The sequence below is a fragment of the Macrotis lagotis genome, chromosome 2 (genome assembly GCF_037893015.1).
Source record: "Macrotis lagotis isolate mMagLag1 chromosome 2, bilby.v1.9.chrom.fasta, whole genome shotgun sequence".
Taxonomy (NCBI): domain Eukaryota; kingdom Metazoa; phylum Chordata; class Mammalia; order Peramelemorphia; family Peramelidae; genus Macrotis; species Macrotis lagotis.
The window spans coordinates 53884818-53912164 of NC_133659.1; the positions used below are offsets into that span (position 1 = coordinate 53884818).

Here is a 27347-nt window from a genome sequence, read left to right on the forward strand (position 1 = left end):
AGTCCCCCCACCCCAGCCCAGCCCAGCCCCTGCCCGGGAAGGAGAAGTTGTCGGGGGCGGGGCGGGGGCGGGCCGCGGCTGGGCTGGGCGCCGCCGCCGGGACTTTCACCTGCCCGGCCCTGCCCAGCCCGGGCCGGCGCTGGCCAGGGGCGCCGGGGGCGCCGGGGGCGGGGTGGCGGGGCGCCGCGGGAGGAGCCGCGGCCCCCGGGCCCGCCCCCCGCGGGAGGAGCGGCCCGGCTCGGCGGGGCTCGGCGCGCCCGGCTGGGTGGCAGATCCCGCGGCTCGTCTGGGTGACAGGCGCCTCCGCCTCCGCCTCCGCCTCCCGCTCCCGCTCCTCCTCCTCCTCCTCCTCCTCCTCCTCCTCCTCCTCCTCCTCCTCCTCCTCCTCCTCCTCCTCCTCCTCCTCCTCCTCCTCCTCCTCCTCGCTCCTCCTCCTCCTCCTCCTCCTCCTCCTCCTCCGCGGCCGCCGCCGCCGCCTTCCTTGTCCCCGGCCCCGATCCGGCGCCCGAGCTGCGCCCGGTCCCCGCGGCCAGGGCTGGGTCTGGGTCCTCCCTCCCCTCCCCCAGCCTCGGGGGCTCCGCGCGGACCCCGCTCCCGCCCGCCGCGGCCGTTGCTCCTCCTCCTGCTCCCCCCTCCCCCCGGCCCTAGCCCCCGTCCCAGCCTCCAGCTCCTGCCCCCCGGCAGGCATTGCATGGCCCCCGCGCCGCCGGGCTCGGCCGCCGCCTGCTCCTGCTCCGGCTCCTGCTCCTGCTCTTGCTCCTGCTCCTGCTCCGGCTCCTGCTCCTGCTCCTGCTCCGGCTCCTGCTCCTGCTCCTGCTCCGGCTCCTGCTCCTGCTCCGGCTCCGGCTCCTGCTCCGGCTCCGGCCCCGGCTCCGGCTGCGGCTCCTGGGGGCGCCCGGCTCCCCGCGCAGCTCCCGGACTCGGCTCCCCCGGCGCAGGGCGCAGCTCGCTGGCGCAGGGCTAGGGGCGCCCCCCGCTCCCGGCTCTCGCCTCGCCTCGCCAGGCTCCCGGACCAGGGGGGGCTGCCTGCTCCCTCCCTCCTCCCTGCCCCCTGCTCCCCCCGGGGTCACTATGCCCAGCAAGACCAAGTACAACCTGGTGGACGACGGGCACGACCTGCGGATCCCCCTGCATAACGAGGACGCCTTCCAGCATGGCATCTGCTTTGAGGCCAAGGTGAGGGGCTTGGAGCTCCCGGGCGAGGCGAGGGGGGCATGGGATGGCAGAAGTGGCCTGTGGAAACCCACCTGCGGGCTGAAGGGAGGCCGGGGTGCGGGTGGGGGCGCGGCGGGGATGCTGACTCCCCTGCACGACAACGGGCTGGCGCCTACCCCGGCCTGGGAACTTTCCGCTGTAAACTTTGAAAGATGTCCCTTGGGCTCCCACCTTAGCCTGTTCCCGAGAATGGCAGCTCCTGCCGGATTGCCGCCTGTCTCCCAGCGCCCCCCATGGCACAGTGGGTGGCAACTCTCGGGCCCCCTTCATTTGGGACCCAGCCATCAGAGACATTGGAAGTGGGAGTGTGTGAGTTTACCAGGAGAGATGGCAAGGGAGAGACGACCTGCCAGGCTCTTTGCCTCTGGGTTATTTACCTACGGGGCTCCGAGGCGAGAGGTGCTTGGAGGAAGGACCTTCGGCAGGGAAATGCACACTTCCTGAAGGAGGAAATTGCTTCTTCCCTAGCCTGCAGAAGGTGTGGGGGCTTCCCTCTTCCCCACCCCCCTGTGGTCATGCTTGTGAACTGGTCCAGTCTCCCAGCTACTCCTCGAGGATTGCCTAAAAAGTCCCTGACTCTTTAAAAGAAGGGGGGAAAGGTGGGGGAGGCTCGGTGTGGGCATCAGCAGTGTATCTGCTGCCATACTTGCTGACCTGGAGAGAATAAGTGGAGTTTTCTGAGCTCATTGGTAAGGCCCCAGAGTCATCAAGTTTCATTGGAACAGAGGAATGACTCCCCCAACTCCCTTCCTTCGTCCTCTTTACCAGGCTGTGCACCTTAGGGTGTTAGGTAAAGCCTAGGTGAAAATTCCTCAAGAGTTGGGTGATGCCCCCGGAAATATTTGTCTATTTCTCCAAAGATGGAGTTTTTATACTAATAATCACAAGGGAAGGTTTCTCCTTTGCGATTCCTTCTGATTGATCTGCAACCAGAGATGGTGCAGTTCATCCTCTCTCTGTCAGTAGCCCGCATTTCTATCCCTGGCAGAGACAAGGTTCAATTTGGCAAGGATTCAAGTACCTGCCATGTGAACTGGTCAAGTCCATCAGATGCTCCTCAAGGGTGACCCGAAAAGTCCTGAAAGCCCTACCCTGACTCTAAGAGATTAAAAAGCAAGAAGGAAAAAAAAAGGTGTGAGAAGTCAGAAGTATTTATCTTTCACCCTCATTATCCCTTGCATCTTGTCAATCTGGCTCTTCCTGTCAGAGAGCTCCTTTCTTTTTCCTTTTCTTTTCTTTTCTTTTTTCTTTTGGCAAGGCAATGGGGTTAAATGACTTGCCTAAGGTCACACAGCTAGGTCATTATTAAGTGTCTGAGTACAGATTTGAACTTAGGTCCTCCTGACTCTACTACTGTACCATTCAGGTCCCCCCCCCCCCCCCAGCTCCTTTCTAGCCTTTGTTCCATTTTTCCCCCTTCATGACTCCTTATGTAAGATGCTGACATGTTTCATCTGTGAATCTTTACTCCAGGTGTCAGTTGGGAGAACTGGAGTTTTTCACTTGTCCTGATGCTTCTTGCCCCTCTTCCAATCACCCTGGGCTCGCTGGCCACTTTTATCTTTTCAAATAATCTCTGTCACAGCATCACCTTGATGGTAGTGGTAATGTTTTTTTTCTTCAAGTACCAATTGTAGACTTTAGACAAGAACAGAGCTGAATTCTTGGTTTTGTTGGGCTAGCTGTAGTGGAACCTCCTGATGACGAATGTTAACTCTGGCACTGTCTTCCACTGGATCCTGTAGGCTGAGAAATAAACATCTGTCTTCTCCCAGAATAGAACTGCTCAGGTCCTTAGGATGTGCTGTATAAGGATTTTGTGTTTTTGTTTTTCCTTGTGACTTGGACTCTTGAGCAGATTCCCTCCATTGGAAGGTGTGATTTCTTTTCATGGTCAAGATTGCATTTTGCTTGGCCATAGTGAGAGAAATCTCTTTGGGGGCAGTTGGTCTTCTTTCCAATATTTTCATTGCTCATACAGAAAGGTAGAATGGATAATAGATTTGGAAGATTCTTTTAATTCTTTTCTTGGAGTAGCCTGAACTGACTGGATTCTAAGTAGGAAGCAAAAAATTAGAGAATTTCTTAGGGCTTGGCAATTTCATTTTCTTCCCTGAAGAACCTAACATGCAGGGGCTTCTGTGGCTATTGGGGTGTGTGTGGGAGGTTCAATACTAAAGGAGAGTGGATAGAACCCCTGCTTTGTTAGATCAAATAGGGAGAAATTTCACAAGATGATATAGCAAGTAGGGCAAAGTGAGAGTGAAGATTTAGGGTAGATGGCAAAAGATGGAAGGAGGTTGACATATTCTTAAAATTCCAGGTGAAGACAATCTGGAAGGTGGTAGGATTGTCTCAGGACTGTTGGAAAGAATTGGTGATGTTCCTCAGTGTGGAAAAGAGATTTCTTGGCAGGGCATGGATGTTTTCAAATATCTGAAGAATTGTTATGGAGAAGAGAGAGAATTAGACTATTCTTGGCTTCAGGGGAGAATTAGTTAGGTAAAAGAAGTTACAGAGAATCAGATTTAGGCTCCATGTAAAGGAAAAACAAATCCTAATTTGCCCAAATGCCTTGTGACTTCACCTATCACTGATGGTCTTCATGTGAAGGTTGGTCGACCACTTGTTAGACATAGGATTTTTGCTCATGTATAGGTTGGGGTGCATGACTGATTAAATTTCTTCTAACTCCTAGCTTATGATTCTATGAAATAGGACCAAGACATCTTTCAGTATTTGTTGCCTATCAGCTAGGGTAGATTTTGGGGAATCAAGGTCAAAATCCTCAGTGAATTACCAAGCTTATATTTGTAAACCTGACAAGGTACTCTTTTGGGAAGCAGCTAGGTGGCTTAGTTTGGTCAGGAAATCCAGGCCGGGAATCATCCAGAGTACAAATTTGGTGTCAGATTCTTACTAGCAGTGTGACCCTGGGCAAGTCACTTGAACCTTTTCATCTCAGCTCATCTGTAAAATGACCTGGAGAAGGAAGTTGACAAACTACTCCCCTGTCTTTGTCAAGAAAGCCAAAATGGGGTCACAAAGAGTCAGATATGACTGAAAGAAATGAACAAAGCAACAAAAGCCAGGTACTTTTAAAAATAAGATTCTCTTATGGGTACCAGATGCCCATATTTAAGCTAAAGGAATGGAACTGAAATGTAGAATCAAGCATTGCTTCTTCAAAGAGCACAGAGTAAAAATAGCATTTACCTCTCAGGGTTCTAGTGAAGGTAGAATGAGATAATTTAAAAATTCTTAAAGCATTTTGTAAACCTTAAAACAGCATGTAAAGACCAGCTATTATTCTTGTGTATCTCTTACATTCGTTAGGTTCTACAGAAGGACAAAGTCGCCTAAGATATTTAGCACCTGTTCTCTAAGAGCCTACAATCTCATTGGAGTAAGGAAGGGAACGACAGGATTCATGGGAAAGTTTCTCCCTGGCCAGTTTCCACGCCTTGGGAGAGCTAATTCTTAGGCATGGTTTTGGGACTTCATTTGCTAGAACTGCAGGGTTAAATCAAAACCTTGCTCTTCCCTCCTCCTCCTTGACTCCAACACAGGCTGTAATAATGCACAAATATGTCCTAACCTTGCCATGTGCAGTTTGAAAATAGCTTCTTCTTTTCCCAAGGCCTGGCAGCTTAGGAAAAGTGATGGCTGCAGTGATGCCAGTTTTGGCCACTCGGATTCAGACTTTAGTCATGCTTGAAAGTCACCTGAATAGCAGGGACTGCCAAAAGGTCTCCAGGGTATGACCAATGCTGTGGCAGCTTCTGTGGTCTAATGTGTGTCTCAGGATGATTGGCCCGAAGGCCTCCCTCCTTCCCCCCATCGACCCCATGTACTCGTTGCTAGAGTTCCTTGCCCATGGCTGTCTGAAGAAGTCTATTTTGATGGGGGTACATTCAGTTTTCCCCTTTGGGAAGGGAGAACTGATGCCCTTGGGGTTTCCAGTGGCATCTGCAGTCATGACTATTTTCTGTATTCTGGACGCGTGCCTGGTTCATTGGCAGGTGGTATTTACTGAGTGGCAAGCTCCAAATGACCTAACACCTTGGATTCTGTTTCCCTCCTCATGTACCATTGTGGTGTCAGTTCCATTTAGCTAGGTATCCTTCCCCGACCATTCAGAAGGTGGCAGCAGGGGCTTTGTAGTACTGCCTTATGATTTCTTTCCTATTTCTTGTGCAGGGAAGTGAGGAAAGGGGCTTCCTGGGTTGCTGTAGAGATTGTCCTGTAGATTCACATTTCTCTTGACATTACTATGCTCATTCTTCCCATCCCTGTATCTTTAGTCCCTTGAAAAACAGTGAATAAAATGGCAGAATGACACTGGGTTCATTCATTAGACTTGACCATTTATTTATTATGTGATCTTGGGCAAATTACTTAACTTCTCTGGACCTCAGGTTCCTCATCTGTAAAATTAGGGGACTGGCTTATATTTTTTCTGAAGTCTAATTTCATAATATTTCATAATGTCCCTTTTCCCTTCTACCCCTCTTACTATTGTCTTCAAGGATCAGTTCAACTCCCTTTTCCCTCCTCTAAACTTGTAGCACTCTGTTACATATCAGTCTTGTTATCCTTTATCATCTGTCCATCTATGTATCTATTTTATGTATATATATATATATATATACATATATCTTTTGCTACTTTGATCTTCTCTAGTGAATGTAAAAAGTGATTAATAATATATATGTTTATATATGTAATATATAATATACAATAATATACATATGTTTATATATTACACCTTAATATAAATTTATATAATACTTTAAGGTTTGCAAAGTTCTTTACAAATATTATAGCATTATATTCTTCTTCTTTTTTTTTTTTTTAGTTTTTGCTAGGCAATGGGGTTAAGTGGCTTGCCCAAGGCCACACAGCTAGGTAATTATTAAGTGTATGAGACTGGATTTGAACCCAGGTACTCCTGACTCCAGGGCTGGTGCTTTATCCACTGTGCCACCTAGCCACCCCTATAGCATTATATTCTTAAGACAGCCTATTGTAATCCCAATTTTACAGATGAGAAAACTGAGACAGGTGGATGCTAAATGACTTGTCCAGAGTTACATAGCTAATAAGTATCTTAGGTCACATTTGAACTCAGGTCTCCTAGACTCTAGGTCCAGGATTCCATTCATTGCATCACCTGGTTGCTTTAATAATAAAATCTGGCATTATTCATCTTCCTTCAAGTCTCAGTTTGGGGTCCATGGGTTCTATCCTCATCCTCCTGGTTAGTAGTCCTCTCTTCACCTCAACTTTTCCTGGCATCATCCTTCTTTGTATATATGTTTTATCCCTTTATTAGATCAGAAGCTCCTTATGTACAAAGGCCATCTTCTTGCTACAAAATATTTTAAGACCTAAAAAATACTTGGCACCACCATCAACTTTTTGAGGTTGATGCATGGGTGTTATTTCCAGTTGTCTAGGCATTATTATCCCTATTTAATAGAGAAATTGAGGCTCAGAAGTTGTGATTTGCCTATGCTGAAAGGGTTAATAAGCTTCAGAAGTGGGATTTCCATTCTCCTTATTCCTAATTCTGAATCCTCCCACCTTTTCACTTATTCCACACTCATTTCTATAGATAATTGTTGAATGAAGACAGCAACTGTCGGTAAGAACTCTGAAAGTGCCTTAACTGTTTTCACATGTTGAAGTGATTTTGCAGATTGGTGGACTTGGGAAAGTTTAGAATTAAACTGCTCTCCTGCCAGGTGCTCCTGCCTCCCTTAATACAGTCAGTGATGTATAAAACATTATCAGTCAGTCATCTAAAACCTGGCAAACTCACTCAGCTTTGGATTTCAGAACATCAAGAATACCATCCCATCTGGGCTACTTTTGGCTTATTGATTACATATACCAGCATAGACTTAAATACCAAGTATCCAGCCTCTGCTTTGTAAGGGGGTGGGGAATTCCATGGAAGTAGGGACTTTTCTCTCAATAATCTCCTTTACAATGAAAGTATGAGCTCTCTGTCAGAAATAAATTCTTGTTTATGGTTGATGCAGATGGGGTAGGACAAATGTCAAAACTGTTGAATTGTTACTTGCGGTGTCTCTTACACAGCAAATCAGACCTTTCTGCCTAATTATGAGCATAGGTAAATCCTTCTTGTAATATTGATTTTCTCAGTATCACTGGATATTCACATTCAGTTGTTTCAGTTAGGTTGGATTATTCATGACTCCATTTTTGGGTTTTCTTGATAAAGATTTTGGAGTGGTGTGCCATTTCCTTTTCCAGATCATTTTTCAGATGAGGAAACTGAGGCAAACAGGATTAAGTGACTTGCCCAGGGTCATGTAGCGAGTACATGGGAATTGCCATCCTTGATCATATACATGATCAATCCAGCTCAGATTTTGTTGCTGGCAGTGACCTAAAGAGAATGTAATAATTATAAAAGTTTAGAGCTATTTATGATAAGAGTTTTCATTGGCTAAAGCTTCATTTCTAGGCTATGCCTAACAAGCTTTGAACCTCAAGGTTTTTTCTGTAAAGCATGAATCTTGGATAAATCTCCCATAGTTCTGTCTATGATCCATGCAATGAAATAGGATTATAATATAGTTTTTGAATTTTTTAAATGCTGAAAATTTCACATTTAGTTAGTACTTCACAGTTATTTATTTTTTTGAGACCTAAATTCTTTGCCTTCCTCCGTTCTGCCCTTCTCTAACACACTGAGAGGGCAAGCAATATGATAGGATATCAGAAAAACTATATTTCCATATTAGCCATGTTGCAAAAAAAGAAAAACATATTAAAAAGCAAGAAACAAAAAGAAAATAAAAATATGCTTCAATCTGATCTCTCTCTAGTTCTAGTTTTGGATAGCACTTTTCACCATGGGTCCTTTTGCTTTATATTGATCATTATTTTGATCAGAATTACCAAGTATTTCTTGGTTAATCATTGTTACAATATTGAATTGTTATTCTTATGAAGTTTGTCATAGCTTGGAGTTTTCTTCTAAGTTATACCTGTTCACTTTTCATTTAAGTTCTGAATTTTCTTTTCTCCTTGGTGTGTTATAACTGACTTTTAGGATCTAAGTTGGTAACCCCAGGAGTACTGGCCAAATGCCTTAGGTTCCAGCTTATATAGGTCCAGCCATAAAATAATGATTGTTTTATATCTTGCTTTAAGATTTGCAAAGTGCTTGACAAATATTGACCTCATTTGAGCCTTACAACAGTATTGTTATTATCTCAATTTTATAAATAAAGAAACTAAGCAGACAAAAGTTGTCACCTAGTAACTGTCTGAGATTAGATTTGAACTCAGGTCTTTCTGCCTCTAAGCAAGGAGCTGAATCCATTCATTGCAGTTGCCTAGAGTGAATTCCAGACATGAGGAACAGCTAGTGTAAAAGACCTTGAGACAAGAGTTAACAAGTTATCAAGGTGGTATTTCACCATTCTTTTGCTCCAGCCTTGTAGATTTTTCAAGATGGAAAGTAATATGATATTTATTGCTCAGCCTTGGAACTATCTTTGCTTGCCTTTCTTGAAATTTATTTGAATAAATAATATTTATTATTTTATTTGTATAATATTCTCATAAGAAAATGACAGAAATTATTTTACATGTAATATAAATTGCATAAAATATATCTAAATTATCTCATATATTCATATTTATAAGAAATAATTTCATTAAACCCTCATAATTTGAGCTGAAGATTCTTCCTCTCTCATCCCCACCCCTCTACCTCCTGGGAATAATTGTTATATTGTGATGCTTCTGTTTTCTCTCACATTCAACATCTCATTTCCTTTGAAGCCTCAGAGCATCTGGCTATTAGATATTTAAGAGTACACATCCAGCAAGGAAAGTACCCATTGGGGGCCAGAGCAGTTCAGACATCTTCTACCAGTATGGATTATCTAATACTGATCCCCATTGAGTGTAGCCTATTGCCTTTGCTTTTCCCCTGTGTGGATTTTAAATCCATCTGTACCATTTTCAACATCTTTTAGAGTCTCTACTGAGATAAAAGGGTCACCCCATTTCTCCCAAAGCTAGCATACTTTATATAGGTTTGTGTTTCAATGTTGCCCTTCTTCTTACTAACCCCGCCCCACACTCTACCATCCAAATGTTGAATAAGATAAGGAGCTAACTGTAAGGGCCTATGTGGACATTTGCAGTAAATAAGAGACTCAGATCTGTTTGTAAGTCCTCAGTCCCCTCTTTCCATTTTATCTAATTAGAATTTACTGATTTTTAAAATTTCCTTTTTAAAAATATTTCCCCAGGGGCAGCTAGGTGGCGCAGTGGATAAGAGCACCGGCTCTGGAGTCAGGAGTACCTGAGTTCAAATCTGACTTCAGACACTTAATAATTACCTAGCTGTGTGGCCTTGGGCAAACCACTTAACTCCGTTGCCTTGCAAAAACCTAAAAAAAAAAAAAAAAAAAGATTATTAGATTTGCCAATTAAGAGCTCATTGGTAAATTTGAAGAAAGCTGTTTCCAATATTGATGAAACAGGAAGATTGACTATAGTGAGTTAAGAAGAGAGGGACAGGAGAATTAGAGAAGTTGAGGGTAAACAGCTGACAATCTAGTTTTGAACAACAGAGTATTAAAAGTCTATTGAATGCTAACAATAGTGTGTCTTGGGGCAGCTTGGTGGAGCAGTGGATAGAGCACTGGCCCGAGTCAGTAGTACCTGAGTTCAAATCCCACCTCAGACACTTAATTACCTAGCTGTGTGGCCTTGGGCAAGCCATTTTACCCCAATGCCTTGCAAAAACTTTAAAAGAAAAGAAATAAATATTGCCCCCCAATTATGTGTAAAACAATTTTAAAAAAATTCAGTTCCGTATTTTATCCCTTCCTTCTTCCCCTTTTCCCTCCCTGATTGTCTCACAGCTGGGACCATTTTTCAGTCACCCTGATTCATATCTGGCCATTGGACCCAGATGGCTCTGGAGGAGAAAGTGAACTGTAATTTAGCACAGCACCCCCTCACTTGAATCCAAGCTACTTGCATGTCTTGGCATCACTTCCCTTCTTCATGGTCATGGTCTTCATCACTGTCATTGATGTCTTCTCTTCTTCTTCCCCTCCTCCTCCTCCTCCTTCTTCTTTTCTTCTTTCTTCTTCATCCTGCTCCCTGAGTCAGTAATCAAACTATAATCAAAACTTACTGATTTTTACAGAAGAATGATTTTTATTTGCATTTTCATCTAGTGTTCCTACCTTGGCGATAAACTTTTCATCTGGTGGTAAGCTTTGGGGACAGTGAGACTGCTTTATATTTCTTATCTCCTGTGGCACTGGGTATATATAGTGGACACTCAAGGAATACCTGCTAAATATATGGGCAGGAATGGATTTTGCTTCCTTTTGTATTCTCAGCACTTAGTATAGTACCTTGACATACATTAGGTTTTCAGTAAATGGATTGATCGATCTGTTCAAGAGAATCATCCGTCTTGAATGAGAAGTGAGACCCAATCTCTGTTCAATAGAGATTACCATTTGAGCAAGGTATTTCCTTACTGAGTCTGTCTCATCTAGAAAATGAGGGGAGAGGGGTTTATAAAATGATTTCTAAGGTTTTTTCCAAATTCTATAATTCAGTAATCTACCAAAAACAAGTAAGTATTTACTGTGTAAAAAGTTCTATTTTGCAAGTTTTGGGGAACACAAAACAGAAAAAAAAGTCCTTGCCTTCTAGAAGTTTACTTTCTCCATACATTGTCCCATGGTTGGGACATTACACACACAAAAGGGAAGCCTTTGTATAGGAGGTGACACTTGAACTATGTAAAGGTCTTTAAATTCCAGGCTGAAGAGTTGTATTTTACATTAAAGACATAGTGCTAAGCTCCTCTGTGGAAGGTAGACTTGAAAACTGAAACTATGGTTGACTTCACATTGGTCTTTGAATCTCAACAGAAAGCACTATGTTCAAATAGGCTACTGTGCTTTCTTTGGTTGGATGGTGACATGGGTAGGCATGTCTTTACTGGGCAGAAGTGTTGGTCCTAGGGAGAAACTAGAGCTGATTATTAGGAAGGAAAGGAATACCAGAAAAGTTGAAGATAGTTTACTTTTGAGGAATCCTATGGAAAGCTAAATTTGAAGACCTTTAAATTCAGTCACTCACTTTACTATGATATACCTACTACCTCTCTCTCTCTCTCTCTCTCTCTCTCTCTCTCTCTCTCTCTCTCTCTCTCTCTCTCTCTCCCCCCCCTTGCCCCACCCACAATCATTCAGCTATCAGATCTTGTTTATTCAACATTTCACATCTCTCTTGTATGGACCATTGTTTTAGATCAAAACCTTATTACTTCTTGCATAGTAGCTTTCAAGTTTCTCCCATTGTCAAGTTTTCCCCCTTTCTTATCCATCCTTCTCCAGCTTCTTAAAGAAAAGATTTAACCAGGTCAATGTCCCTCCTCCCCTTCCCCCTCCCCTTCCCCCTCCCCTTCCCCCTCCCCCAGTGACTTTTAAGTCCAGGATTAAATATTATTTTATCATTTTATCATCCTTTTTAAACTTCCATTTTGGTGTAAGTTTCATAATATACCTAATGAACAGCACAATAGTAAATTGCATATTTTATAAACAAGTATTTTGTATTCAACATTTTTTACAGATAGGAATCTACAATCAAGAAAGTTTTGGAGTTTTGTCTTAGCCAAAGACAGTTCCTAAATGTTGACTCACCCTCTGAATGTGACCCTCTCTTTTGAGTTAGAAATTTTGGAAAAGTGTAGAAAAGTCACTTGATTATATTCTTTTTCCCTTTCCAAGTACAAATCCTCTTTCTATTTTGGGATTTTTTTTTTTCTTAGAGAGGGAAGAGGTATTCACTTGGAAACATTGTTTTTCCACTGAGAGAAAGATTAATGTCTCTTGTGGGTCTAGTGACAGATAACATATTAGCTTGCTCTGGTGCTCTGTTTCCTATAAACACATAACTTGGGCTGTAACTACATTAACAAACCAGCTTCTCTATGTGTTTTGGGTATTTTTGTTTGTTTATTTGCCTCCAGTATTTGAACACATTGCATTTTAAGCTCTTGCCTCTGGGCTTGGGCAGATCAAATGCTTTCACTTTCATAGTCAAGGTCATTTCAATTGAACTCTTTCTGGTTTGGGGGCATAAATTTGTGCAGTTCCCCCCCTAAAGATAGGACCCATTTATGATTTTATTAAGTTTATTTATTGTTTTTATTTTATTTTGCTGTTTCGTGCAGCCTTATAATAGGCTGAGGCACATTTTCAGGCTATTTTCTTTTAAGTTTCAACTTAACTCCCTCCTCTTTCAGGAAGCCTTCCATGATTCCTCCAGGTATTAGTGTTCCTTCCTACCTAAAATAATCTTGCTTTTCCTTCTCTGCGTTTATATTGTACTCTTCCCTTCCTTCTTGGTTCACACACTCCCTCTTCAGAAGGTTAAACATTTCTACCCCTAGCCTAATGGTTTGTCAAGCATTAAACAGTTGAGTCAAGGGGAAAATTTGAGAAGAGAGGATTGATAGTGCCTCTTGCATTATTTTGGAGATTTTTTTTAAATTTATTTTTTATTCTCATTTTGTACAAATGTTTTTTTACATTAATAAAATATTCTTGTTTACAAGTAAACAAAATACCCCTCCCCCCCATGAATATAGATAGACTTGCTTGGGCGAAAAAAGTAAAGGGGAGAGAAAAAAATTAAAATTAAAAAAAATAATAGTAATAATTGTAGCTATGGCCAGGTGGCTCAATGGATGAAGCACCAGCCCTGGAGCCACAAGCACCCAAGTCCACATCCAGCCTCGTAAACCCAACAATTACCCAGCCGTGTGACATGCAGGCCACCCGATCCCCACTGCCCTGCAAAAACCAAAAAAAAAAAAAAAGAAAGAAAAAAAAGACCCAGAATAAAATAAAATAGTAATAATAGTAGTGGTGGCTGGGTGGCAGACAGAGCATTGGCCCTTGAGCCAGGAGCACCTGAGTCCAAATCCGGCCCCAGGCACCCAAAGATCACCCTGCTACATGGTCCCAGGCAGGCCACCCAGCCCCACTTGCCCTGCACCCTCCCTCAAATAATAATAACAAAAAATGTGCTTGAGTCTTTGTTCCAACACCAACAACTCTGTCGTGGATGGATCTCATTCTTTATGATAAGTCCATGGTAAAAGTTACTTCCATATTTTTCCACCATTGCCATTGCTGATCGCAACTCCCTCCATTCTTATTTCTCCACTACTACGTACTCTATTTTCTCTCTCCTTTCACTCTGACTCTGCTGTAGGGTCCCTGAGTGGTGCAGCAGACAGATCTCTGGTCCTGGGGCCAAGAAACCCTGAGCCCCCATATCACCCCTTAGGCCCAGAATCCACCTGGCCCTGTGGTCCTGGGCAGGCCTTCCAATCCCAGCCCCTCGAAAGAAGTAAGAAAGAAAATGTGTTATATCTAGCCACTCTCCCACCATGGTCCATCCTCTCCTCCTTTATTCACATCCCCACCCCTTCCCCCTCTCCCCCCTCCTTCTTACTCCAGTTGTCTGTACCCCATTGAGTATATTTGCTGTTTCCTCTCCTAGCCATCTCTGATGAGAGCAAAGGTTGCCTCATTCCCCCTTGCCTCCCCACTTCCATATCATTGCAATAGCTCATTGTAATAAAAAAAAATCTTATGTGAAATATCCTTTTTCTTTCTCCCATTCCATTTCCCTTTTTTTCTATTGACTCCATTTTCACACCATATTTTATCTTCGAGTTCCGCTTTCTCCTGTGCTTCAACTATAAAAGCTCTCTCTACCTGCTCTATTAACTGAGAAGGTTCATATGAGTATTATCAGTGTCATTTGTCTATGCAGGAATACATGCAGTTCATCCTCATTAAGTCCCTCATATTTTACCCCTCTCCTCCAATCTCCATGCTTCACCTGAGTCCTGTATCTGAAGATCAAACCTGTTCAGCTCTGGCCATTCCAACAGGAACATTTGAAATTCCCCTGGTTCATTGAAAGTCCATCTTTTTCCCTGGAAGGGGACATTCAGCCTTGCTGGGTAGTTCATGGAGATTTTTTTAAAAAAAAAATTATTTTTAGTTCCCCATTACTTCTCTCCCTCATTTCCCTTTCCTTTTGGAGATCTTTCTTTCATTAATATTCATTCTCTTTTATTCATCTTCTTTCTCATCTCACAGATGATCTCTCCTTAGACCTTTATTAGGGTTACCACCTTGCCTCCAGAATATGGGTAGGTACCTTCTGTTGATCAGCAATTCTTTTTGGAAATGTCCTCCATATGCTGAACATTATTGGGAATATTTAGATGGAGACCTTGATAATCTGAAATCTCAGCAAGGAAGGTGTTTCCTCCAAACATGTATCTCACAATCTACCCTGCTCATCCTGTTCAATTTATTTCCCTATTCTCCTGTAAATCTGCTGCAGGGAATCTGCTGTGTGGAGGGTAACTCTTTTCTTGTTGTTAATTTAAAAATTATGGAATTAAATTTTAAAAATCAAACTGTAGCCCAGTTAAGGAGATAAGACATATTGCATAAAAGAGACTACCAGACAGTCAATGGGTAGAATTCCAAATGAGGGGTTAGTGGGTAAGAAAGTCATCTGCAGAGATTTGTTTTTTTCTGGCAAACCTTTTCATTTCAGTGATGAAGAAACTGAAAACTAGAAAGGTCAAGTAGATTGGCTCAAAAGTGTGGAAAAATAATCAGCTGGATGGTTCTATTCATTCCTTTTTTTAAGATTGTATCTCCCTCTTGTTCAGAGAAGTTACCTGGGAAACTGAGTTGAGTTATATTGAGTGTCCTTTTTTGGACTTGTGTGAAAGTATGACTGACTTTAGAGACTAAAAAACTGAAGGGAAACTTAAATCAGAACCTTTCTTATTTAGTTTAAGCTTTACTTCAGGGTGGAACTGAGTCATGGGGCTGAAGTGGGCTGGTCTTTGTAGCTTCAAGGTCAGAGACTGTAATTAGACACCACATCTGTTTGATGTTGCAGTGGGGTTGATAGGAAGCCTTTGTGGGAGAGGCTTGGGTCTGGCATTTTGCCACTGAGGTCAAGTTGCAAAGGAAAGGTGGGTTTGGGGAACCTGTCTAAGATGCTAGGGAATCAGAGGCATGCTTTGTGGTTATAGTAGAATGCTGGATTCTCAGAGAACTGGAGGAAAGTCCTTGGTTTATTGGACTAGCCATAATCACTCAGGGTCATGGAGGAGGTAGGTTTTGAATTGGGTCATTAATCATGAAAAAGGATATTTCAGTCAGGGAACAAGATGGAGGCTAGTTTGGGGCTCACATGGTCCATGATGAGGTAATAGGTAGGGAGAACTAAATTGGGATCAGATTATTTAAGATCTTGATAAAAGCAAAAAAGTTGGATTTTATCTTGTTGAGTGGAGGACCTGTGAAGGATCTAGCTCTGGCTCTTAAGCTTCCCTCTAATTGAACATCACAGGGGACTCGGCTTTCATCCCCTAGGCTTTTATATTTCAATTTTCTTGAAGTCTGTCTGATCTTTGAACCCTAGTTCAAGAGTACTGTGTCTCTAGCTCCTAGAGACCAAGGATTATTTTTGCCTTTGTCTTTTTTTTTTTTTTTTGCTTTGTACAATGTCTAAAATGGTTATTGACTGACCCCTGAAACCTAAGCTAGCTTGTGCTTCTTATATGTTCCAAACTACCTTAATGACCACTTGTGTTGCCTCAATTCTTTCCTGGTACTTTCTCTTGAATCATCTCCCATCTTTCTATCTTATTGGTCTATCTCCAAACAATCTAGCTCATAAAAGAATATTTTTTAGGGTTTGTTCATGAGGAAAAAGGGAATGCACAGATTCAGAAATAATACACTAGGATAAGGTACATATAAATTATATCTTAGTCTCAGACTGAGTGGCACCTAAGCCTTCTAACCTAATGTTGAACTTAAAAAAGATCCTGAGTCTGTCCTGGTTTTTATCATGATTCCTCCAGGGCTATAATATCCCAGCTCCCCTGAGGCCCTAGATAAGAATTGTATTTTTCCCTTGAGAAAATCCACTGGCACTGATTTTTAGATGGATTCTGTTCATTCACTGGGCCTATAATCTCAGCTAATCAGGAAGCCTCTTGATTGGATGGTTGGTTTGGATGTTATACATCCATGTTATACATCCATACATAGAATTAAGAATCTCAGAGTGGAAAGAGAATTCAGAGGTCACCTAATTCAGGTCTATCTGGGATCTCCTTTACAACCTCTTTGACAGGTGAGCATCTGGTTTCCATTTGAAGATGCCAAGTGAATTCTCCAAGGCAAGCCCATTTCATTTTTGGATAACCTTGTTAGTTTTTCCTGTGGATTGAACCAAAATCTGCCTCTCAGCAACTTCATGACTCAGATCTGTTGCTTGGAAAGCAGAACTAGTCAAATCCATTTTCTAAGAGAGCAATTTGAAGTCCTGGAAGGTAGCTGCTCTACCTCCCCAATTGGCATCTCCAAAGTCTTTCCTTCAGGCCAGATGACCCCAGTTGATCTTTCTGTGATATGGTGTCCAGTCCTTCATTTCCTTTGTATAGTGTTCTTGTGTCCTCCCCAACATATGATGTCTCAAAAAATGGGTTAGTCTTGATGGGTCTGACTGGACAGAGAGAATAACGATGATGCTGATGATAACTACTGGCATTAATAAATTTAAGAGTTTGCAAAGCACTAGACAGATATCTCATTTTATCCTCACAATAATTCTGAGACATAGGTGCTTTTATTTTTACAGATGAGGAAACTGAGACTTAGGTGGAATCCTGAGAGCTTAAGTTATTTTTCCAGGGAGCAAACCTGTTAAATAAATATTTGAGGATGGATTTGAACTAGGGTCTTCCTGATTCCTCAGATCAAAGGTTTTCTGTTCACAGGGCCACCTATGTTTTGTTAACGCCGTTCATAATATTCTGAATAATATTTCTGTTAACACAGCCAAAGATTGACTCTAAGTTGTTGTTTTTTTTTCTATTGTCACAATATTGACTGGAGCTTTCTGTCCCAAGTCTTTCACATGACCTTTTTTCCTAGCTATCTTTCTCCTATTCTGCACTTTACAGTTGCTTTTTTTTTGTACTGATTGTGGGATATAATATTTTATCTTTATCAAACTTAATTTTATTAAATCTAGCCCAGTGTTATGACCTGCCATGAACTTTTTAGTTCCTGATTGATTCTGTCATCTAATGTGCTGGTCATCCGTTTCAGCTTCATATCATCTGTAAATTTGTGAAGCACATTCCTCTGTGCTTTCATCCAAGTCATCAATACAATTATCAGCCAAACATTATTACACCTGTAAACAATCACTCTCTCCCTTCTCTATGCTTACAGTTGGGAAGGGGATACTCTGGCTACTAACCCCCTTGGCTTCCTTTAAGTCCCAACTAACTAAAATTCCACCTTCTCCTGAAAACCTTTCTCAACCCCTTTCTCTGTTAATTATTTCATAGATATGTTTGTGTGCGTGTGTATAGCAGTTGGCTCTCCCATTAATTTGTGAGCTCTTTGAGGGCAGGGATTGTCTTTTGCCTCCTTTTGTATCCCCACTGCTTAGCACAATGGCTGGGACATAGGAAGCACTTAACAAATTTTTATTGATTGATTTGAATATTAACTTGGCAGGATCTTAGCTAGATAAGGAGTGTATTGCAGTAGTTGAGAGCTGGGTCAGTAACAGCCTTAGCTAGGATAATGGGGTTAGAATTAGAAATAATTCCTTATCCTGTGGATATAAGAAAAAAAAAAGAAGGAATTCTTCCAACCAGGAAAAAATGGACAGAACAGCTGGACAATTAGCAACATTAAATAAGATTAATTTGTATGTTGGCTATAGTACTAGATATTCATTGGGAAAGAGGGGAAGGGAAGAAAAAGACAATGCAGCCTCAAATTTCTAATCTAAGTGAAACAAGACAACATGGGATTACAAATCTATATTTGGATAGGACCCAAGAAGTTAGACTAGTTCATTTTATGGATGAGCAAACGGAGGACTAAAGAGTTTGAGAAATTAGCTCAAGGTCATAAAGGAAAAGTGAACTTTGAGGAGCTTCCCTTTGTCCTGTGATTGGAGCACTTTGTTCCAGTGACTACCAAAGCCCTGAAGGTTGCTTATTCTTCTGCACCAACTTTTAAAGACCTAGAATGAATGAAAAGCATTTATAGATTTTATATGCCATTTTATACATAAGGAAACTGAGATTTTGAGAAGGGGGAGACACTTGCGGGAGACACTCCCATCTCCAATCAGTTGCCAAATCTTGCCATGATCTCTGCACTAGCTCTCAGGTATAACTCCTCTCTATTCACACTGCTGCTCCTTTGGTTCAGAACCTTATCAGTTAAACCAATCAACTGGTTGGTCAATCAGTAAGCATTTATTTAGTAATTATTAGGTGCCAGACACTGTGCTAAGTCCTGGGGATATGAAAAGAGGCAAGAAGTACAAAAACCAGTTCTTGCTCTCAAGTTGCTTAGAGTCTAATGGGAAAGACAATGTGCAAGCAAGTATATACAAAATAGGCAATAGGACAAATAGGAGATAATTAACAGAGGCAAGGAACTGGAAATAAATGGGGATTTTATTTGGGACTTATAGAGGATTAGAGTATTACATCATCTTCCTAATTAGTCTCTTTACCTGCAGTTTCTCATCACTTCCATTCGTTTCTCATCACTTCCATTCGTTCATCTTCCAAAGAGATTTACTATAAGCATCATTCTGACTGTGTCGCTTCCATACTCAATAAATTTCAGTGACTGCTTATGGTTTCTAGAATCCAAATTTAACTCTTTTGTTTAGCTTTGAAAACTGCTCACATTTTTTCCCTGACTTACCTTTCTGCCCTTATGCTTGGGTCTAGATTAATAAATGCTTTTTGATGGATTGCCCAAGATTGGACAATTAAGTGAGCCTAGGTTTTACTGAGCTCATGTCTAGCATCGAATATACACTCTAGCACTCTCTATGTCTAATTTCTTCTGTTGGCTTTTCTTGTCAAGATATTGAGGCCAAGGTATTACTTCTATTCTTTACATTGACAATGACTAAAACGGTAGCCTGTGCTTGCTTGTTTAGTGTTAAGCTTAGGTTAATATCGATTTGTAGATCAGTTGTTAGCAATGATCTTGCTGATCAGTGAGATTATCAGCCTCCCATAGCTCTTCATGACTTTTTATTTTCTATTCCAGATGATGGCTCCAAGTTCCTCAGTATCACAATTATGTCTAAAGGAGAAACTCAAGATTGCTGAGTCTCACACACACAGCTAAGGGAAAAAAATAAACCTGTTCTTCCATGTTCTATAGGAAGGGATGCACTCACCATTTTCTATTTTGTATCATTTTTCCAGTAGCTCAAAGTCTCAATCAGCAGGGGTCTGTCTCATTGGTCATTTAGTCTTGTCTGTATTTAAACAGGAATTCCATTTTAGACATCACTCATAAGTGTTTGGGAAGCTTTAGGGAGGTGGCAGCTCCTTCCCCCTTTGGATACTTCTGATAGTGCGGATGTTTTTCCTTCCCCAGAGTTGAAATTTGCCCCTTTGCAACTCCTAGTTGTAAGATTTGACCTCATTTGTAGGATTTTATGTTTGGAAAGAACTTGAAAATTCATCTATTCTGTTGTTCTTGTTTTGTCAAAGACACAGAACATGGATGAGGACTTGACTCTAGAGGCTTTTTTGTTGAGGATGGTCCTTTGTCTATCCTGTGGTGCCTTTCCTGTTGAAGTATCATTTACTGGATACAGTTACATAAACTATCTTATGAGGTTACTTAGCTTTTTCTCTGTGTATATGTCTTCTCTTGGAGATAATTGGTTCTTCAAGGTCATGTTCAAATACCATTCTTTGTTTTTCTGGTATTCAATCATTACCTCGAGAGTGAATGAATGGATCTCTTGTTTATAAATTTGAATTCATCCTCCAGTATCTTGATAATGTCCTGCCAGGTCCAGATACCTTGGGAAGGATTGTAGGGAAACATGAAACAACCAGGAGCCTTGGTTTTTATGAAGAGAGTAAAATATCTTGCTACCTAGAACTTGGCTGATTGACAGCAAAAGACATAAACCCTTTCTATGAGGGTCAAAGTGTTACTTAAGACATGCAAGACACACTATTGTTAGCATTCAATCGACTTCTTTTTTTTTTTTAGGCTTTTGTGAGGCAAGTGGGGTCAAGTGGCTTGCCCAAGGCCACACAGCTAGGTAATTATTAAGTGTCTGAGACCAGATTTGAACCCAGGTACTCCTGACTTCATGGCCAGTGCTCTATCCACTGCGCCACTTAGCCGCCCCCCAATCGACTTTTAATACTCTGTTGTTCAAAATTAGATTGTCAGCTGTTTGCCCTCAACTTCTCTAGTTCTCCTGTCCCTCTCTTCTTAACTCACTATAGTCTGTCTTCCTGCTTTATCAGTATTGGAAACAGCTTTCTCCAAATTTACCAATGAGCTCTTAATTGGCAAATCTAGTACTCTTTTCTTAGTTCTTGGCTTCTTCACTAAGGTACTCTAAGTCTGGCATTTTGGGGTCATTGCTTCTCCAACCTATTTTCAACCTATCTCTCTTGCCTTATTTACACATTTTATGTTCTATCTAAATTATACCCTTAGCTCTTTCATTATCTTTTCCTGAACCCTTTGATCTTTATCCGGGTGTGCATATGCTCTCCTGGGTCTAGTACATACCCTTTTCTCATTTCTGCTTATGCAAATCCTTTCCCTTTAAGCTCATAAACCTCTTACATGAAGTCTTTCTTGATTCTCCTAGCTGAAAGTGATCTTTCCATCCTTAAACTTTCTTAGAGGACTTTATTAAGATCTTACTTGTTACTCTCTTTCAGGCTATCTTATATTGACTTGTATACTTACATATCAGTATTTTTATAGATTAAAAATTTATATACTTTACTAGATCTATGTAAAGCTTTTTTATAGGGATCTAAGTGCTCCTTGTCAGACTTTGGCAATTTTGTTAACTGAAAAGGACAAATACAATTATGAAACTTACTTATAATGAATATGGGAAAAAGAATCCCACATAGACAGTGCATTTTCTTAGAACAATAATTGACCTTAGTACCTTGTTTCTTAGCTGATCATTTGTATATAACTAACAGAACTTTAGATGAATATCTTGGAAACTTTTATTTCTAGAACCACTTTGTCATTATTAGGTAACTAAATAACACACATTTATGGACTAGGTTGCAGAAATGAAGATTTAAAAATATATTGGTTAATCACTATAAACTAGAATTAAGTTTCACTCTGAGAGGACCAAATCCTGAACCTGGATTTCCTAGAAAAGGTGGTTCATGAAAGAGAGATAATACTTCTTTACATTGTTACTGGATCTTTATAAGAATTGGTTTTCAAGAGAGGTAATACCTCTACCTGCTACCTGTCAGGTAAATGCACATAGCCTATTCATAAGAGTAGAACTAGAGAAGTTTCTGCAAATTCTAGGCTAAAAGAGTCTCTTCCCTTTCTGAAAGACTAAAATAATACCTTGGCAGTAAAGAAAATCAATGGAGAAGCATCCTAGCCCTGTAGTCAGTGACCTGGACTCAAAATAAAGTAAGCAAGTACAATCCCAGAGCATCCTGACTCAAGAGTGGAACCACCTGCCAAATCCATTAGGGGCCTTTGTGAAGTCAGTCCCTGAAAAAACAGAAAGGACAGTGCAATTTGCAGTTCAGATTTGTGAATTATCTTAGGCATAGCTGTTCTCTATACATGTTCCTCATTCTCCTGTACTTTAAATTGGTGTCCATTCTTCCTCATGGACATTATGGAAGCATATACCTAAGACTTATGGGTAGGATGTTATATAATTATTACTCTTGTTTTGCCATTGGTTTTTTTTTTTTTTTGCCAAATGTTTTGTTAAAAGAGTTAATGGAGTCATCTGTTTGATTCATCAACAGGAAGCACATTGATTGGGGCTCAGGAGTTTAAGAGACAACTTCCTATCAGGTTTACCCTAGAGTCCTGATTTGTCAGAGTTGTATATAAATTTTGGGTGAGTGATGGGGGACTAAGAAAAAGAAAGGGAGAAGAAGAGGAAGAGAAGGAAAAGGGAGGGAGGGAGAGGGGGGAGAGAGAGAGAGAGAGAGAGAGAGAGAGAGAGAGAGAGAGAGAGAGAGAGTTATATATATATATGTATATATTCCAGCTTGATCCATATTTCAGATCTCTGCCAGGATAATTTTTCTGGGGAGTAAATCTAGTTATGTCACCCTCATATCCAAATTCCTTTAGTGATTTCCTTATTGCCTACTGTTTACTGTATTTTTCTTTTGTAAATAAGGTTTAAGTGGAATCCTGATCATCTGTAAAGGGATGGGGAAGAGAATCTTTATCAAGTACCTACAAAATATTAGGTATTATGTTTCTCTTGGGTTTCCTTTTCCTGTGTAAGATGGGGAATGGGGCAATCACCTCTTCCTTAAAGTGGGGGGAAGTGATGGCAGGCAGCCTTGACTGTGAGGGAAGTGGTTGACATTTGAGTGAAGGTTAGTAATGGGGAGAAAGCCAGGCTGTTTCATAGAGATGTTGGTATGAGTTCTTTGTGGGATAGAAAGGGCTACTTGCTTTTCTCTGATAGCATTAGGGGCCACAGAAGCCAACATATCGATTGACTGGGAAAATGCTCCCCAGTCCATTGTCATAACTCCTGTTGACTTTAGCCTGCCACAGGAGACAGTGGACTGGTTAGGAAAGAAGACTTTGTTTGCTTGTTTTGCAAGATCTGGTCTCATTTAAATGTCAGCGGTGTATGTCCCAGGCAGTCTTGGTAAGCTGCTTCTTGATTTATCCTTCTCCCTCAGACCACAAATCCCATAAAAACAGAATTAGAAAACTGCCCATAAGCATTTGAGGTCAGGGCTGAGTTTAAACCCACTCTCGTTAAAAGACAATTTAGCAAGCTACCCTTATGTGCTGAGTCTGCAGGAGCAGCCTGTATACCTCCTGGCGAGGGGGATGGCCAGGCCCAGCTCTGGTCACATTACTATAACTTATAGGGCAGTGGTGGCAGAGAGGTCATGGCTGACCCAGCAAGGAAATACATGAGGGTTTGATATTCCCTACAATCACAGAATACTGGAGTGGGTTAGGAAAAAGGCAATGTGGTATACTAGAAAAAGTCAGGAGCAAGGAGTCAGATGACCTAGGTTCAAATCTCTGATTAGCGACCTATCACCTATGTGAAATTTTTGGGTTACTCTGAATCTATCTAGGCCTCGGTTGAAAATTGAGGATTCTGGATGAGATGATCTCTAAGGATCTTTCCTGGTCAATCTTGTAACTAATCACAAAGGCATCATCATTTTACAAACAAGAAATGGAGGTTCTGAGACATTGGAGAATGTGCCCAAGGGCTTAGTTATTTGAGGGCTGAACTGGGACTCTGTAAAAGTCTAAAAAGAATCTCTGGTTTCCTAGGGTCTAGACTTTTGGGGTTCTAGATACTTCTGCTTTTGCTTCTTCCTATAGCCTTTCATATTTGGAGATTTTTAGGGGAGATTCTTTTTTTGATGAACATTTCTGCACTTCAGGACCCCAGTAGACCAGGCATTGTTCTGCTTGTGACATCAGAGGTGATACATTGGTAAGACTACCCAAATCCAGGTTCCTGGTCTCTTTTGCTGTGGCCCTAGTCATGAATGGACTGTGCCCGTATACACCACCTTTCTGTTAAGAAGGGGCTAGCAAGGGGCAGCTAGGTGGCGCAGTGGATAGAGCAATGGCCCTGGAAGTCAGGAGTACCTGAGTTCAAATTTGGCCTCAGACACTTAATACTTACCTAGCTGTGTGGCCTTGGGCAAGCCACTTAATCCCATTTGCCTTGCAAAAACCTTAAAAAATGAAAAAAGCTAGCATACTTCATTATCACTCCTCAGGAACTGTGATCATTTATGGGTTGATCAGAGTTCAGAAGTCTTTCAAAGTTGTTTGCCTTTAAAATAATGGTTTTTTCATATTTATTTTATTTTTAGCTTATGAACTAAAACAAGCATTTCCATAACATAGTATAATAAAAAATGATTATACATGAAACTACAAACCTTTTTTGTCCAATTGCTATTCCCTTTATAACGTTATTATTTAAATTTCTTTTTTTCCTCTTTTCTTACCCTCCTTCCCTCAAGTAGGTGTATCCATATGTACATAAATACATATATATATACATAAATATATAAATTATGCTGCACATACTTCTAGTTATCTGTTCTTTTTCTGGATATAGAGAACATGTTCTTTATAGTTAATTTGGAAAGTTATAATATAACACTCACTTAAAGTCATTCTTAAAACAAAATTGCTGTTATTATATATGATGTTCTCTTGGTTCTGCTTATTTTAACCATCATTATTTCATGCAAGTTTTTTTAAGATCATTGAGCTCATCATTTCTTATAGCTCAGTAGTAGTCCTTCACAATCATATACCACAACATGTTTAACCATTCCCCAACTGATGGGGATCCCTGCAATTTCCAACTTTTTGCCACCACATTTAAGAATGTAGAGTTTGGGGCGGCTAGGTGGCATAGTGGATAAAGCACCGGCCTTGGAGTCAGGAGTACCTGGGTTCAAATCCAGTCTCAGACACTTACTAATTACCTAGCTGTGTCTTGTGTCTTGGGCAAGCCACTTAACCCCATTTGCTTTGCAAAATCCTAAAAAAAAAAGGTAGAGTTTTTTCTTTTTTCTCTAATCATCTTTGGAAATAGACCAATGGTATTGTTAAGATATAAATTAGTCTCCTGATTTTACTTACTTTGCTTTGCCTTAATTCAGGCAAGTTTTCCTAGGTTTCTTTGAAAGCAACTCCTTCATCTTTCTTAAAGCATAATAGTATTCTACTATTGTTGGGAGCCAGGGTCTCTAAGCTGTTTGACACAGTCACAGCAAGAAGACTCAAGGCAGTCACACTGCCTGATGGAACAACATTTCCTTCTTCAATATATATAGGGATTCCCTGCATACCAATATTCATAGGTGTATTATTGATTGCAAAACTCACTCATCCTAATAGTGGAATGACTATAAAGGAAAGATTTCAGAAAAATTCCTTGAATAAAACAGATTGTGAACTCTGTCCAAATTTAACAGGACTGCCTCTCCCTGGGCCATACAAAAGGCTTCAACATTATGAAATCTCTGGAAAACCCAACACGGGAATTCCAAGGAAATGTCAGAATATATACAGGGAAAACAGATACAAGATGGGTCAGATAGAATTCCAGGGAAATTAATAGTTTTGCCCCCCCATACCATATACAGGAATATATGAAAAAGATGGTGAGAAAATAGTATAGGTGACTGATATGTGAACTCTAGCAGCCTTAGTTTCAAAAATGTCACAGAAACTGTGGTTTCTACCAACAAGGCCTAAAAGAAAAATTGATTATTGTAAGAGTTAATGGATGGGTAGACAAGGAAGTATTTGAAAAACATTACTTACATAGAAAATATAAAAAACTTTCCATTAAAAAGAATTGCTCAATTAATAACTTTAAATGAATTAACAATTATACAGTATAGTAATAAATAAGGTAACAGATAGGTTGAGGTCATCATGGTCTGAGTAGGGATAAAAATCAATTAACTATATGATTATTAATTAAACTTGTAATCACATGATTAAAACTTGTAACCGCATGAATTATATGATTGATGATGAAAATTGTACACTTTTGTAACCAAGGAAATGATCTTAGCTTGCTTGCTTGATGCATACATGATTCTGAGACTATAAAAATAAATCCAAGCAGCTGACAGTCAGTCAGCCTGCTCCTTCCTTTACCCCTTTGTTGACTCAACTCATTTCGCCGACTCTATCCCTCCTGTCAGGTTCCAAGGACCCCGTGGAGGGTGGACCCCCACATACTATGTTCATATACCATAACTTGTTTAGTCATTCTCCAATTGAATGACACTTCTTTAGTTTCTATTTCTTTATCACAAAAATCATACATATTTTTTGTATATAAATAACCTCTTTTTTTATACAGAGGAGGAAACTGAGACCCAAAGAGAATAAAAATGACTTGTCAAAATCTTTCACTTAGGAAGTAGCCAGGATGCTATTCAAACCCAGGGTTACTTATCCATTTACTCAAATGCTATTGATGTGCATGTCATGGCATCACTTCCCTGATGTCATGATCTTCTTTGAAAGCAAAGGACAAACATCATACTTCCACTCAGGGTAACCCAAGGTCATTCTCTGCCTTCACCCCATTGGATATGACTTCTTTCTCTTCCAAACCATGCTCACAGTGTTTTTTAATACTCATCATATATTTTAAATATTGGTGTTTTAGTTATTTAATCTTATTCCAACTATTACATTGCAAAATTCTGGAGGGCAGGGATTAGGTTTTATTAATTTTTTATGTTTCCCTTGCAGGGTTTTCTCCAGAATAGATGCTCATTGAGATTGCCTTTGCCTTCTGAGTGTCTGAATTAGTTACTTTCTTCTTCCATCATCTTTAAAGACTTCCTATTGAATCTACATTGATTCTTTTCCTTCTTTGACATAACATATAAAAATTACTGAATGTCTGTTGTTCACTATTTATTTCCCATGCCCCTTACTCCCTCTCATACCAACTATAGGCAGGGCCTATTTCCATGTCTCTTCCTCCTCCTCCTCCTCCTCCTCCTCCTCCTCCTCCTTCTCCTTCTCCTCCTATCATTCTTCTCCTCCTCCTCCTCCTCCTCCTCCTCCTCCTCCTCCTCCTCCTCCTCCTCCTCCTCCTCCTTCTTCCTTCCTTCTTCTTCAAAGCATACCTGACTGGCCCATTGCTTTTTTCCTGGTCATATATTTCCCTGGTTGCATCATTTGCACCATTTCTCTCTTGTAATTCTTTTTGTTGTGGCCTGCTCACATTCACCATGTATTTTTCTGTTGTCCTAAGAGTGATGTTCCAGTTCCATTTTTCAGACAGAAAAGTATTTCAGGGCTCATAGTCCTATAGTATCATGGAAAGGATATCAGTGTTCAACAGATGAGTATTTGTTCTAGGAAGAAGCTGTATAGTTTCTCAAAGATTGTTGCCTGCTT

The 27347-nt window shown here is 40.9% G+C and overlaps 1 protein-coding gene across 2 annotated transcripts in view; it reads left to right on the forward strand.

Moving 5' to 3' along the window:
* Positions 1-812: 812 nt before the first annotated feature.
* LOC141512702 (carboxyl-terminal PDZ ligand of neuronal nitric oxide synthase protein-like) overlaps positions 813-27347 on the forward strand; it is a 389034-nt gene continuing 362499 nt past the window's right edge. Inside the window, exon 1 of one of the 2 annotated variants that reach the window (XM_074221846.1) lies at positions 813-1176. In XM_074221846.1, coding sequence (XP_074077947.1) covers positions 1072-1176 — 105 coding nt within the window. In that variant the 5' untranslated portion in view covers positions 813-1071. The remainder of the gene's footprint in view (positions 1177-27347) is intronic. The other variant, XM_074221845.1, reaches the window with a different exon arrangement.